The sequence below is a fragment of the Musca autumnalis genome, unplaced genomic scaffold (assembly GCF_047663935.1).
Source record: "Musca autumnalis isolate F117 unplaced genomic scaffold, ASM4766393v1 scaffold_3, whole genome shotgun sequence".
NCBI lineage: Eukaryota > Metazoa > Arthropoda > Insecta > Diptera > Muscidae > Musca > Musca autumnalis.
Genome location: NW_027411866.1, coordinates 1293031 through 1309450, shown reverse-complemented (window position 1 = coordinate 1309450; position 16420 = coordinate 1293031). Strand labels below are relative to the sequence as shown.

General features: G+C 33.5%; 1 protein-coding gene across 10 annotated transcripts in view; it reads left to right on the top strand.

Moving 5' to 3' along the window:
• The window catches only part of Cyp4d1 (Cytochrome P450 4d1), a 52826-nt gene that overhangs the window by 22715 nt on the left and 13691 nt on the right, over positions 1 to 16420 (top strand). For 2 of the 10 annotated variants that reach the window (XM_073974121.1, XM_073974115.1), the window contains exon 1: positions 9006 to 9033. The exons of 4 other annotated variants lie outside the window; for them this stretch is intronic. Coding sequence is in view for 1 of the 6 variants with exons in the window: in XM_073974118.1 (XP_073830219.1) it covers positions 8860 to 8935 (76 nt within the window). In the remaining 5 variants the exon portion in view is untranslated. Of the gene's footprint in view, positions 1 to 8695; positions 8936 to 9005; positions 9034 to 9077; positions 9235 to 16420 lie in introns of those variants that run through there. 4 more of the 10 variants (XM_073974118.1, XM_073974125.1, XM_073974116.1 and 1 more) reach the window with 4 other exon arrangements.

Genomic DNA, 16420 nt, shown 5'->3' with positions numbered 1-16420 from the left:
TTCTTGTTTTCGATCGTTTTTTTTTTTTGACATTTCGCTTTTAGATCGTACACAAATCAACAAAATACGTACCAAGCTTTCCGTTTTTGACACCACTTGCATCCTCCCTCTCTGGGTTGATTATGACAGATGGCATCATGTGGCATCGTTTTCTAACAAGCGAATATTTTTGGATAAGCTTCCTTAACATGTATGGGTATTCTGAATCATTTTGTCTATATTCGTATCCTAGAGAAGAGGTGGAGATATGAATTCAGTCCCACCGAACGAACCATGGCACAATAATACAGGTACAGCGGCAAAAACAGCTGGTTATCACACTAGTTGTCAAAATTCATTATTGTGAATAAAAACACATACAAAATGTAAACAAGCAATTCACAATAATACATTATTGTGACACCTTCTTATTCCACCATGCGGTCCAGCTGTAGTTCAATGTTAGTCTCTGTGGTTGTTAATAATTTCAACAATGTAAATGTTCGAGTTTCAAACACATGTTAAATTGTTTGCAGACAGCACTGCCTAATTCCAAGCGCGACTTACGTTCCTACCACAACAATGCACTTAGGACATCCTATTATAATAGGATGGGAATACATACACACACAAAAAACCGCCTCTCTAACATATGTCCCAAACATAATATATGTTTGGGTCTGCAAACAAATAGATGTTTGGGTGGAAACAAATATATTTTTGGGTGCAAACAATTTAAATGTTTGGGTGCAAACAAATACAAACCCAAAAGCCACAAAAAAAAAACAAACACATGCTCCAGTGGGCGATTACTGAGAGTAATGGAGCTTAAATTTCAATGTAAAACACTTTGAATTGTATGCTCTCTTGCTCTCAGCAAGAGCTCACTTGATATCTCTATAATATACACATAAATGGTGATGTTTTTGTTTATTGAAAGGCACAACAACAACAGACACATACGTACATACAAAATTCCAAAGAAATACATAACACACTTTACCCCCAGTTTTTGTAATTTATTTTTGTTCGTTCGTCTATATTCGTAATAATTTAGGCATTCATAGCTCAGCACCCAGATGACATACACATCTAATTTTTCGTATACCCGTTCCATATATCGTTAAGGATACTTCATTTAAAAATCAGCGCTCTACATTTTCGCCAAAGCGAGTAAATTGATTTACAAAATTTGACAATTCGTGTGAGAAGAATAAAATTTTTTACAAAAACTGGGTGTTAATAAAAGAAAAACTGAATGAAATAATTTGTAAATAGTCACACTTTTAAAAAGAAAAATATATATATAGAAACATCGTTGAACGCTTCTCCTTAGTTGTGAAATAAAACAAATTTTACTCAAAGTTGACATCATCAGTGGGGGAATCGGCATCTGGAATCAAATGATTATGTAATAAATAAATATGGATATACCATATTTCAAATATACATATGTATGCAATTACCAATATTAAATGCGATTTCTTCCTTGTCCAATAAAATAATTCCATTCAACTTTTCGATTCAATTATAAAATGTATTGGGCATTTAATTTACTAAAAACACAATTTCTTTAAGAAAACACAAAACACTGATTTATTCACTCACTTTACCGTCTTGACGCTACGCTGGCAACTAAACCACTGAAGAAAGAAAAAGCAAAATAATTCATACCATTTCTTCTTATCCTCTTCGCCTGCTACATTGGTTAACAACGACAAAACAAGAAACACATGAGTTTGACGCATACACGCCATCAAAGCACCAAAGCCCCCTTCTTCGCTTCTACGTCTTCTATTATACAATACACACAACTCTTTATTATAAAACAGCATTCCGCAGCCGCGAGAGCACTGTTATTACTCTCGTTGACAAACATCCTCTCTCCACCCATGAAAAAGATGTTCTAACATAAAAAATATGTTTTACCCAAACATATCAAATTGAGATATGTTACAAAATGTTGCAAAAATATATTTGTTTGCAATTTGTTTGGATCCAAACATATTTCTAACATAAATTTTTCTGCGTGCACAAATGCGTTATGGCCCAAGTCCCATATGTACAATAAAAATCCGTGGCATAAGCACATTTAAATATTTTTATTTGTTGAAACCAATAATTTTGGTTATTCGACAGGGAATTATACGTCAAAGTTGAAAATGGTCCACTTTCAATTTTGTACGCATACATGTGTTCTATTTTTGTGGTGTAAAACGCTGACAAGGTACGTCAAGATTTACATATGGGTGATATACTACAACCACTGACTCGTCTGCATTCGTAAGTACCTACTCTTCTTCTGGGTCATATAATAGCACGGGTAGTATCCGTGTTTTGTAACGAGTTACCCTTGTCTGGCGACATATTGTTTTATTTTCTAACTGCTTCACGATCTTTAGTAAAAGAATTTGTTCATTCTGAAAAGTAAGCGTGAGTAAAATGAACAGAGGAAAATATATAAAATGGGGTTGCTACATTGAGACGATTTTAGGGTGGAAAGCAATCTGCCGATGTAGTAGATTTGCTTTGGCTTAAGGGGTTATCCCTACATATCACTTTCAAAAAATCGGGAAAAAATTTATTGACGATTTTTGGATAAAAACTCGCAATTTTTTCGTTAAAATTGAGATTTTGACTTCTACAGTTCACAAAAATATGTATATGAAGATCGTTTTGGAGTTATCGTTAAATTGGAAAAGCGTTAAGTTCAGCCGGGCCGAACTTTTTATACCCTCCACCACAAATTTCAGCCATTTCGGTGGATTAATGTGACCACAACCTTCAAAAAACCGAAATTCGGAAGGTACCGTTCTATGGGGGCTATATGATGGCGTTGACCAATACCTACAAATTTCTGGGGGAAAGTTTTATAAGCCTAAAGAAGACTAAATACCAAATTTCAGCCATCTCGGTGTGATAATGAGGATAAAACCTTCAAAATATCGAAAATCGGGAGATATCGTATTATGGGGGCTATATCAACACGTGGACCTATATAAACATTTTATGGTAGAAATGTTTCTTAGTCTCTGGAAACACAAAATACAAAGTTACAACCGATTCTTTGGTCAAATGGGTCTGATACATTCAAAATATATTAAAATGACGCGTACTTTATATGGTGCCTTATATGGGGGCTATACCAAAACGTGGACCTATATAACCCAACTTTGGTAGGAATGTTTTTTGGCCGCTGGAGACACAAAGTACTAAATTACAACCAATTCTGTGGTAAAATGGGACAAATATCTTAAAAATTCCATACTTTGTGGGTGTGCAATGATTATTTCGAGGAGTTACAAACGTAGTGACAAACTTAATATACCCCCATCCTATGGTGGAGGGTATAAAAAGGGTTTCCCAGGTAGCTATTTACCACAAAATTATGCAATATTTATACACGCAAAAAAAATCGGCCTCTCTAACATATGTCCCAAACATATTTTGCAGCAAACATATATATGTTTGCAACAGTCCCAAACATAATATATGTTTGGGTCTGCAAACATATATATGTTTGGGTGGAAACAAATATATGTTTGGGTGCAAAGATATTTATGTTTGGGTGCAAAGATATATATGTTTGGGTGCAAACAAAGATATGTTTGGGTGGAAACAATTTTATGTTTGGGTGCAAACATTTTATATGTTTGGGTGCAAAAAAATACAAACCCAAAAGGCAAAAAAAAAAAAAAAAAAACAAACACATGCACCAGTGGGCGCTTACTGAGAGCAAGGGAGCGTAAAATTCAATGTAAAACACTTTAAAATGTGTGCTCACTTGCTCTCAGTAAGAGCTCACTGGCTATCTCTATAGTATACACACAAATGTTGTGGTTTTTTATTAAAAGGCAAAAGAACACCAAACACATAGGTACATACAAAATTCCAAAGAAATACATAACACAATTTAATAAAAGAAAAACTGATTGAAATAATATGTAAATAGTCACACTTTTAAAAAGGAAAAATATATAGAAACGTAGTTGAACGCTTCTCCTTAGTTGTGAAATAAAACAAATTGTCCTCTTAGTTGAAATCATCAGCGGGGAATCGGCATCTAGAATCAAATGATTATGTAATGTAATAAATAAATATGGATATACCATATTTCAAATATACATATGTATGCAATTACCAATATTAAATGCGATTTCTTTCTTGTCCAATAAAATAATTCCATTCAACTTTCCGATTCAATTATAAAATGTATTGGGCATTTAATTTACTAATAGCACCATTTCTTTAAGAAAACACAAACACTGATTTATTCACTCACTTTACCGTCTTGACTCTACAAAGGCAACTAAAACACTGAAGAAAGAAAAAAATATAATTCATATCATTTCTTCTTTTCTTCTTCGTTGGTAAACAACAACAAAACAAGAAACACAGGAGTTTGACGCATACATGCCACCAAAGCCCCCTTCTTCGCTTCTACGTCTTCTATTATACAATACACACAACTCTTTATTATAAATCAGCATTCCACAGCCGCGAGAGCACTGTTATTACTCTCGTTGACAAACATCCTCTCTCCACCCATGAAAAAAATGTTCTAACATAAAAAATATGTTTTACACAAACATATCAAATTGAGATATGTTACAAAATGTTGCAAACATATATTTGTTTGGACCCAAACATATTATGTTTGGATCCAAACATATATTTGTTTGCAACCGGTCCCAAACATATATTTGTTTGGATCCAAACATATTTCTAACATAAATTTTTCTGCGTGTACCCTCAGCCTTTAGGCTAAAGAGGGTATTTACACTTTGATACGACCAAAAATGTGCCTCATCGAAATAATGGTTTTAGACCCCAAGTATGTTTGTACGATATCCGTTTCAGACAATTTTGAGTAGATCTAGCAATGTCCGTCTGTCCGTCTGTCTGTCTGGCAGGCTGGTGCGCACGATAAATCTCGAACGGATCAATCGATTCAAATTTTGGATATCGAAATATTTTGTCCAGATTCGATTTAAGTTCGAAGATGGGCCATATAGGTCCACTCCTTCAGGTGCCTCCCCCACAAATGTTCAAAAATTGTCGCAAAACTTGTACGTACGATAACTCTTGTAGGGAATAACCGATTTGGTCAATACTTTGCACATTGTGTAATTTCTACCAAACTTAGATGATGTTCCAATATGGACTCAATCGGTCCACTCCTTCGGGAAACTCCCACACAAAATTTCGGAAAAGTTCAGTTTAGGACCTGCTCTCGAATCGCTTTGATTTTTGTTTACGCAATTTGTATTCGTTGTCCTCTATACGACGTTGTAAGTTTTATTAGGGGCAAGTCCATACTTCCTGAGAAAGTAGCCTGCGAGTTACAAAAAACCCTATGACACCGTGTGTGGTGGTTGGAGCGCAAGATAACTCTCGAACGGATCTGCCGATTCGGTCTAAAAATTGGCTTTCGTAATATTTTGTCCAAACTTAGTTCAAGTTCAAAGATGGATTATATCGGTCCACTCCTTCCGGTACCTCCCCCACAAAAGTTCGAAAATGTTCGGAAAATTTGTGCGCACGATAACTCTTGAAGGGAGTAAACGATTTGGTTCATACTTTCCACATTATGAAATTTCTACCAGGCTTAGATGTGGTTCCAATATGGACTCAATCGGTAAACTCCTTCGAGTACCTCCCACACAAAATTTCGGAAAAGTTCAGTTTAGGACCTGCTCTCGATTCGCCTTGGTTTTTGGAAATGCCGATTCCGGCCAAAATTTGGCCTTCGTAATATTGTTTCCTAACTTACTTTAATTTCGAAGATAAGCCATATCGGTCCACTCCTTCAGGTACCTACCCCACAAAAGTTCAAAAATATTCGGAAAAATTGTGCGCACGATAACTCTTGATGGGAGTGACCGATTTGGTCCATACTTTACACATTGTCATAAAATCTACCAGATATAGATCAGGTTCGAATATGGACTAAATTTGTCCACTACATCCCGTACCTCCCACACAAAATTTTGGATAAGTTCACTTTAAGACCTGCTATTTAACCACTTTGATTTTTGTTGAAGCAACTTACATTCGCTGCCTCAATTACGATGGTAAAAGTTGTTTCAGGGGCAAGTCCATACTTCTTGAGAAAACAGCCCGAAAGTTGTAAAAATCCCCTATGGCACCCCCATGGTCTATGTCGGTCCATTCCTTTAAGTACGTTTTCCGCAAAATTTTTGAGCTTTAATCCTAGTCAACATTTTTGTCGGTTCATACGACTAAAATTTTGAAACCCCCTAAATATATAAGTTTTTTGTGAAAAAGTGTTTCAATTTGCACAGGCTGAGGGTATATCTCTGTCGGCAAAACCGACTGATACTTTTTTACTTGTTTTCAACAAAAAATTCCAAACGTAGTTTATGATTTGCTCTTTCAGAAGAAAGAAAGATCTATTTAAAAATATTGGTAGTTTCTTTAAAAAAGGGAAAATTAGATTTTTTGGTTTGCACAACTAGGGATAACAAATTTACATATTTACCTTAGATTAAGAACCACACCGAACTTCTTTAATCAGGAACCCAACAACTTTTAACGAACTTTCACATATCATTTAGAGCCGTTCTGCTGCATTAAAGAGTGTTTTGAAGGCCATCTCACTATTGACATTTGCAAAAAATCACGGGTCCTGTAATGTTGACATCAAAAATCTCTAAACACTCGACTGTCTTCCTTCCTTAGAATTTATGTCTGAATTAGTTTTTCTTAAGTTTCGAGCTCCGAGAAGTGTCTATCCATTGGTCGGTGTTGTTCTTTTTATTTTTTAACCGATGTTGTTGAAGATAAATCATTCACTACTTAAAATCTGTAGTTTCCAACTTGCATGTCCTGTCAACGTCTCCTGGAAATTTGGAGCATTTTTTACACGAATTTTGGATAGATTTTTTACATTTTCAATGTCGAAGAGTTCGATTCGTGATACCGATTTCTTCAACAGTAGCGAGTAACATATACATATATAACTTAATTGAGACCAATTGGCAGAAATTGTGCACTTTACGCTTTGTATTAATAAGTTATTAAGAAATTCTGTAGCCATGTAAATTGATTAGTTCAACAATCGTATCTCCCTATGTTTTATATGTTTCAATTCAGATAAAATATTTGGGTGTATCTGAAGGCTCCATGGAAAGAAACGATAGCTAAAAAGTTCAGTATTTTTTTCTCAAGATTTGTTACAAAGGGACGAATTTTATCAAGTTTATAATGCAGTATAGAAGTTTGGAGTGATGGTTTCATGGCTTGACTATGTTTTTTTATTAAATTTAATCTGTTTACAAATATCGTCCTGTCTGGCCAAATTCATATCTGTTATATTCGCCATTATCATATTTATTGCATATAATACACTAAACCTATCACTCATTCACTCACTCACTCGTTCACCCACTTGCAGCAGCAACATACCTAATATTCAATATTCGTTCGTTGACAAAGCACATGATAAATGAATGATCTGTTCCGATATGCAAAGTGACGTTCTTCTTCATACGCCTGCATAATCCCATAACAATGAAAGGCGACAAGTGCTGGTGCTTGGCGGGCGATTGCATGAGAATGACGGCTGAATTTTCGGTCGATGTTGCTGCTGTTGCATCTATTATTCTTCTTCGGTATTGGCCAACAAATGAACGTGTTTGCTTGTTGATCCAATTTCTTTTCATTTTTCATTTGATTATTTTTTTCCTTCTTCTGTTCGTTGTTCGGAAATTGAATTACAATTTATAAGCATTTTATTATGTATAAATGGTGGTTCATAGATTAATTTAATTGTTGGTTGTTGTCATGTTAGCATTAATCTTTTATGCATTTGGTGCATAATTCATCTGTCGCCGTGTGGAATCGTTAGCCAAGGATGTTGCTTTCTTTTGGGTTTCTGTAATAGAATAAAAGTTTGTTTCTCCTAAAATTTTTGTGACTTGATTTTTTGTTAATTAAGAGGAAATGCCAGCCGCAAACGACTGTTAAGTCTGTCTCCACCTGACACAATACGTATTCAATATAAAATTGTTTATTGGATTTCATTCAAAGGAATGTTCTCGCTCGCTTTTAGATATTTACATACATACATTTGTAAATATAGACGCTCATGGGTTTTTATTATTAATCTAACACAAGTGTCTTTGTGTCAGAAGACTTATGATAAAATATTTACTCATTTCATTACAAATGAATGCAACAATTTATTTTATTATTTCAATGCTTAAAACAAACGTCGGATTCTATAACATTGTAGCAGTTTGATTTTGAATTACCATCTGGTTAATTGTGTATTTCGAAAGGTCCAATGCTTGGATGAAATAAAAATTGTTCCATTACATATTTTTCATTGAGTACCACCCTCGGTGCAGACTTTCATTGTATATCGTATTTACCTGAAATTCTCCAAATTCTTTCGATATTTGTTTATTACGGCAAATATGTATCATACATACGTACGTATGTAGGTATGTCCAAATAAATGCTGCGTGGGATATAAAAAAGTTTGCAAAAATTAAAAATAAACTCAAAAATGTTTATTTGTGGCAAAAATATTTCACGTTTCTAAATATAAACTTTTTGTTTGGTTTTTATTGTTTACATTGACTTTGAAAAAGTTTTGTTAAAAATAATCCATCGCCTTTTCAAGTGCACACACACACAATACTAACACATCGTCAGTGTTTGATGTTCCAACTAAAAGGTGAATGGCCTTAGATCTGTAAAAGCTACCATCAACTTTAGGACAAATCCTAGAGAAACAGAACTCTTACCATTGTTTTCCTATTCTTTACACGAAGAGTATCAGCTTAGTATAAACTGTGATCTGCCAGATTTAAACACGCATTAGGATTGTCTAAATATGTCTAAAATTATATAATGATGACAGTGATTTTTGACCATCACTGTACTGCTATGCCATTCTGTTACACAAAACAACGAACTTATTCATTCGGTGAGTAATCCACATCATAATCTGCAAAAGCCCAAATCATCATCTTCCTTAGCATCATCAGTCAGTACCACAACATCGTCACTGGCGGCTGTGTTAGGGTAAACAAACTCTTGGTGGTCGTAATCGTGTGCCTCGAAAACCAAACAAATTTACCTGCCACACATTCTATATTCACTTTGCTCACAATATTTAACAACATTCCATTCCATTGATGCGTCGTCGTTGCGAAGTGAACAGCAAAAAAAAAAACATTGGTTACTTATTCATGAACTTGAAATAGTATTTCCGAATTTTGAATGGTATTTAGTTATAATAACAAAGTGCATTAAGTCGAAAGAATAAGCAATAGACATGTACAGTCGAACTTCTCTATAACGTAGCAGTTGGGGACCGACGAATTACTACGTTGTAGAGAAAATTCGTCATAGAGAAAAAACGGACAAAATGGTTAACCTGGAACTTCTAAGCAATGAAATGAAACCATGTAGTAGTAGTCCTTGAAAACTTAACGTATTTTGAATCAGTTATTATTCTAAAGGCCAGAACAGAATCAATCATCGCTTGCTTTACTTGCTTCCTCAAATGTCAAGTTATAAAGGAATGCGTTCTCCTTTAGGAGACTCTGGCATCCTTTATAATTTGAAATTTGGGAAGCAAGCGACGATTGATTCTGTTCTGGCCTTAAGAGCGTTGACAAACGAGTTTGACTTCTCCTTTTTAGTGTGAACTCCAGCATAAAAGACCTTTGATGAATGTGTTTTGTTTCACATTTATTGTGTAAACTAAAATGAATAACGAGAAATTAATGATCTTCGACCTAATCAAAAGGATCTTCGCTCAAATAGGCAAAATTTTCAAATAAATAAAATCAGCTGAGCCAGGATGGGGTTTGAACCCACGTCCTTGAAAAACACAAGAAAACGGTGTTGTCACAACTAAATGTTCAAATATCCATTGTTGTTGTAAAAAAACAAAAATTGTATTTGAAAGAAGAAAAGTTCGATAACAGAGAAGCCACAGCCGATATGTCTGATGAGTAGTGTCGTGTGGGTTCGAATCTTCGGTATTCCTTTTTCACTTGCAAAAATAAACGGCCATTAAGGGCGATACCAACGAGAAATTTATTCAAATTAATATTAAAAATGATTTTCGCCCTATAAGACAACATTTTCAAATAAAATGAACTACGTTTTTCAAAAATTTTTATAGGGAGATTAATTTGTGTGAGAATTACCACTTGTGCATAAAAAAACTTCGTTATGGAGAAAGTATTCGCTATAGGGAAGATTACTATACAGAGTTTAAAATACACGCAGATAAAAAATATGTATCGCTTTTGTTGGAAGAACAATATATCGGGCATGTTCTGGCATTCTGCAACACACTTTACACCTAATTGGGGTGTATTCCTCACACTGTGATTTTGATGGCGAGAGCTGAGTGAATCCTTATTTTGTAAGCAAACTAATTGCAAATTCCTACAAAAAAACTGCATAAGACTAAAATTTAATGTGTTTTCTATAAGTATTTCAAAAAATATTTAATTTTCTTAACAGAATATGATTTAAAAATGTATTTTTTCTTAAAGTACCAAACTCAACATGTACGAGCTCTTGTAGAACTTCGGTGCTTTGTTTACGACTGTTTCGTAAACAATCAAACGAACAAAGCGTACATAACCAGCAAAAAAATGTCTGATGTCCGACACGTCTGAACAATTTCGGAAGCAAAGTCGTTCAGATTTCGTTTCGATTTCTAAACGATTTTCCGGAGAGGAAATAGTTTAGATTTTGTAACGATTTCGTTCGGATTTCGGAACGAATGTCGGAAAGAAATTTCCTTTTCGAATTTCCCAAGGATTTTCTTCAGATTTCGTTGCGAAATCGGACCGAAATCGATCCAATGTCACTCCGACATTTCGTTCCAAAATGATGTCAACCACTTCATACAACTTTCGTTAAGATATCGTTACGATTTCGGATAGATATCGGACGTATCGTCCGAATTTCGTTACGATGTCGGTACGATTGGTTTGCTGGGTACCCACACACGAATGTGTATTCGTTGGTGCGCCAACACAGACTGATATTTTTTCATTGTTAATAATAAAGTTTGAAAGCTGTAATTAAACTTTCCAAAGTTCTTTCGTGAAATATGAAAGCTCTTTTCACGTGAAATACAGAACATCAATTTCACAGGTGAAGTGCATGTGTGATGTGAAATGGATACACGGTGAATTCCAGAACATGCCTGTATATTTTTTTAATTGAATTAATTGAGCTTATCATGGCCTAAAAAGGTTTGTATTGAAAAAGTGATATCTAGCGAAGTCCATACACCAATATGCTACGATGGTTTCGCTGGTAGTCATGATAAGCTTAATCAATTCAATTAAATAAAAATCTCACAAATAAATGGCATTCGTACTAATAAGACAACAATTAAATAATAATATATATTTTTGTTCTAACAATTTATTTGTTTTGTTCAAGCTTGTAATTGCAAATCCAAAAATACAAACTTTTGCTCCAAACATAAAAAACAGGAACAACTTGCGAAATACCGCAATATTGTAAAAATCATTAACAATACCGATGGTAGGAACTATCATAATCTAAAATTTTCACAAAAACTATTGTCAGCCCAAAAAATCGGTTACGGAAATTTTTGATTTGATTGTATATAATTCTCATATACACTTTCCACATAACTTTTGTAAAAATGTCGCATATAATATTATGAGTATGGGCAGATGGTATTCTACCCGGTATTTACCCAAAACATGGGTAAATACCAATATAAATTTCTTTTTTGGGTGTTTATTTGGGTAAATAAAATTTTATTTTGTAATACAAATTTTGTTTTTCTGTCAAACAGAAAATCAAAAAGAATACCAGATAAACGGTTTAACCACGCGGACTAAACTTGTTATACATATGTCAAATCGGTCGTTGGAGTTGCTTGTGTGAAAACTTTAACGATGAATGCAGAAATTATAGCTTTGTCGAGGAGGACTTAAATCTCAAGATTATCCACTGAAATCGTGTGTTAATCCATCTGATATATTATAAAGTTTGGATCTCGAACCAGAATGTATGTTTTTCTGGTGGGAGAACTACAACAAACCGCTCTAAAAGCTCTCAAAAATCAAAATTATGCTGTCACAATATACATATGTACATACATATGAGAGATTTAGCAAAATATGGACAAAAATTGGTCGTATTTTAACTTGCCCCGTATCCAAAAAAGGTAATTCTATTCATAGTCAGATAAAATTTGCTAAAACACTGCCAAATAACACACACAAAATATGGAATAAAAAACCATAACAAATATAAGAGGAAAAAAACGACCAGGCAATTTTTCTCCCAAAAACCACTTTTCAACCATCAAAACACAAAGAGGAAAGAAATAAAAGAAACAAATGGAAGGAAGAGTCTCATTGTTGGTGCAAATCAATAGTGCACAAGAAGAGAATGCTATTTTGGGTGGTTGTATGGGAAAGAGAAACCAATTTTTTTAAGAGTAAACATTTTTTTGTTATGGTTTTTATTAGTTTTTATTGTCGAAGAAAAGATAATAATATTGTCCAGTGGACAACAACTATTGTTGGATATGACAAAAACAATTGTTGTTATTTACAAAACGATTGTTGGACTCACAATACTACATACAGAATCTAACAATATCTTTACAATACATATTTTCCTCTTCGAATTTTGTTGGATCAATCATCTTTTTTGCTCTGCGTGTAGGTGAAAATATGTGGGGAAAGGTTGTGTTTTAAATTTTTATTAGTTATAGAGAAACATTCGTTATAGAGAAGTTGGGCGGTATATTCATTCGTACCCTCTTTTGCATATCTTTATATCTGCACATACGTATGTACATAATTTGCATATGTATGTATGTACATTAGGGTGACCCAAATTTTTTTATTGATTTCCTACCCCCCAAATTTTTTCCATTTGATCCAAAAACCTTATATATGACATTTTATGGGGGGTTAACCCCTGCCAAACTACATAGCTATCTTTGTTTCCATAGTAATTTGTGTTGGGCCAAAGGCGCATTTTGCTCCAATATGCATAGGAATGGTAGGAAATCCAAAAAATGTTTTTTTAGAAACATTGTGGCGTTTTTATTGGGATAGCGTTTGTAATTTTGTTTTTTCAAAATAGTCTGGCTAATCCCATTGTTTTTTTGTCACACTAATGTACATACACAAGTGCTAATATTTGTTGCCTTTTAATAACCACATTTACATGATTAATTTGTTTTCGTGTAATAACAAATGTTGAAATTTCATTTAACAAATGTTCTCCTTATAGCGGAAAAAGTAAAGCAAAAAGCAAAGCATACAAATATTTTGTTCCGAATATCTTTGGGTTGACATTATTCATTATGCCGCATATCTTTTTGATGTCGCTGATGCTGATAAATGACGGCAATTTGTAGTTGTCCCTGTAATGAGATAACACTGTGCAACACTGAAAATGCAAACAACTTCTAGTGGGCATTTTCTGAAAGTACATATTAAGACTACAAAACCCCTAGTTGGGTTTCGTGTTTTTAGATCGGGTTTGGATTTTATGGCCTCATCTATACCGGGCTAAAACGACCCTTTTTTTAATTGATTCGTGCATTATCTCAGAAACTAATAAGAATTTTGCTTTGCGGTCTTCAGCAATATTGTAGTCCTAAAATAGTATAACTTATACGTCTGACATACTAACAATGAAAATCCACATATAGCGCATCAAAATTGATAAAATATAGGAAAGATTACATAATTTCTGGAATTATGGTCAGTAACTGCCAAACTATTGAGAGTTGAACCAAGTAGCCTTTCGCAAAAACATTCCAAATAAATTCCTTAGCAATTCTTCAGAACATTCTGAAACTGTAAAACACTTATTTCATGTTGTTTAGGCGGTATTTCATATCATACTTTCTACAAAACATATTTCAAACAACGTTCACACAGGCTGTTTATTCTCATATTTGAAATTTCAATGTATTGTTGATATATTTATCAAATTGTTGTTGAATAATATGCTAGAAACAACGCGATAGAGGCATTTTACAACAATGATATGTTCTGAAGAGTTGTGTGTTACATTCCAGTGAATATTTTTCCCAAAGATAACATTAAGAAAAAATTGACAGTTTTGGAGATACGCTGCGAAATATATACAAATCACGGAAATATCAGATATATTATAAAATTTGAGGCAATAAATGATGTTATTCGTGTTCATTATTTTTCCAAATACATTCCTCTTGTTCTTATATACATGTTTGCTGCGGATGTCATGGAAAGATTCGTATTGGTTTCAAAGATATATCCCCGATTTTCTTTAAAAAGTCAATATTTAGCCATGTTTAGATAGGGCCATAAAATCCGAAGCCGATCTAACAAAACAAAATCCAAAGAGGGGTTTTGTCTATTGCGTCTGTACTTCCATAAAAACCGCATATGAAGTTGTTTGCACAAAATTACCTTGAAAATGTTGCACAGTGTAATTGAAAACAATAATTATCAATATGTAATATTAGAATTTTACCTATCATAGCAAATCATTTTGATTCAATGTTTCATTATTATGTTTATATAAAAAATACATCGTGTGGACCGGGACTAAAGGTCTTAAAGAGGAGTTACATGGCACCTAATCTACGATGTATTTTTTTATATAAACATAATAATGAAACATTGAATGAATAAAAATTTCATGAAATTAGGTGTTCTTAAATCTAATTCCCCACTACAGCAATTTTATGATTTTACTGTACTATGGACGTCGATCTAGAGACGCGTAATTTCATATCAAAATTTCAGTGAAATTACTGTAGTGTGGCCCGGAAATTATTACATTGTGCGACAAAAAAAAAAAAAAAAAAAAAAAAAAAAAGACAAGGAAAACTGGGTAGATTATGAAAGTAGAGCTAAAAATATGAGACATGTGTATCGGCGTTTTTAAAGTTTACATCGGAAAGTAACCAAAGTAGGCGGGGCAATTTCCGCCCATTTCTAGTTTTTTTTTCGAAATATTCAAGTTAAGATATTTTGGAATCGTTGCATTTTAGGTATATAGTGTCTTTGGCAACATTACAGAGGAGGATGTGGGGAATATATTTGTTGATAATTTTTACACTCTTGCGGTTCACCAAAGGAATCTTTTTGGTTCTGTTTTCGAAAATCTTTCAAAAACTCCTGGAAAAAAATTGTAAAATATGACCCTAAACCCTATGTCAAAAATAAGGGCTGATAAGAATGTTATATGTTATGGTTACAGATTTCTTTTACTCAGAGACTCATAGTGAAATTTGATTTGAAACATTTCTTTTTTAACAATATCCCCAAAAAGTGAAGCATTTTGTAAGATTTTGATCCAGCATGAAATATAGTAAAATTAACAGTACAAAATTAAAACAAAAAATTTAATCTTAAAATATACAAATTTGTAATCTATTTTTTATGGAAATAGTAGACATAGATATATAGTTTGTTCTGAAACTCATAGTGGAATTTTATGTAGAATTTTTCTTCTTTTGACACTTTTCACCTAGAACCAAGTTTCATATTACTTTCACGTATCAAATCGAAGACGGAAAAATTTTTCATCAGAAAAATTGGGAAATATTTCAATGATTTTTCAGCAAAATAGATACTGATATTTTCATGATATATAATGTAAATATATATTTGATTCCTTTGGTGACCCATAGTTAGTTAGTTTGACGAAGAATATTTTTGTCTTTGATGTCATCTCCCTAAAATTATTTTTCGAGGGACAATTTTGAATAAACTGAGATGAAGTCCGACTTTAAGCCTAAAACGTGTTTTTCATTTTTAAAGATTCCTGGCGATTAGATAAGATTTACAGATTTGGTGTATTTTGAGACCTATAGTAAAATTTTATGACGAACAATTTTGTAGAATATTTGGATTTGCTATGACCACATTTTAAAGGTGTTTTTGAAAGATTTTAGAAAAAAAGAACAAAAAGACCCCTTTGGAGAACCGCACTGTAAAGTGTCCAAAGACACTATATACCTAAAATTTAAGGATTCCAAGATATCTTAACTTGAATATTTCGAAAAAACTAGAAATGGGCGGAACTTGTCCCGCCTACTTTGGTTACTTTCCGATGTGAACTTTAAAAACGCCGATACACGTGTCTCATATTATTAGCTCTACTTTCATAATCTACCCGGGTTTTCCCATCATTTTGAAAAAAAAAAATTGAATTTTGTTGCACAGTGTTATTGACACTGAAAGGTTAATGTATATGTACCAATCAGGAACGTAGCCAGAAATGCATCTCGACACCATTTCGTTGGGCCCAGCGTAGACAATTTAAACTTTTTTAAGTAATATGTCTAAAAATTACAGTAAGGGGGTCCCGGCCCCCCTTTTGTTACGTCGGTGGTACCAATTGTGTTTCCTTCTGTATCTATTGATTTTAAAGATCTTAT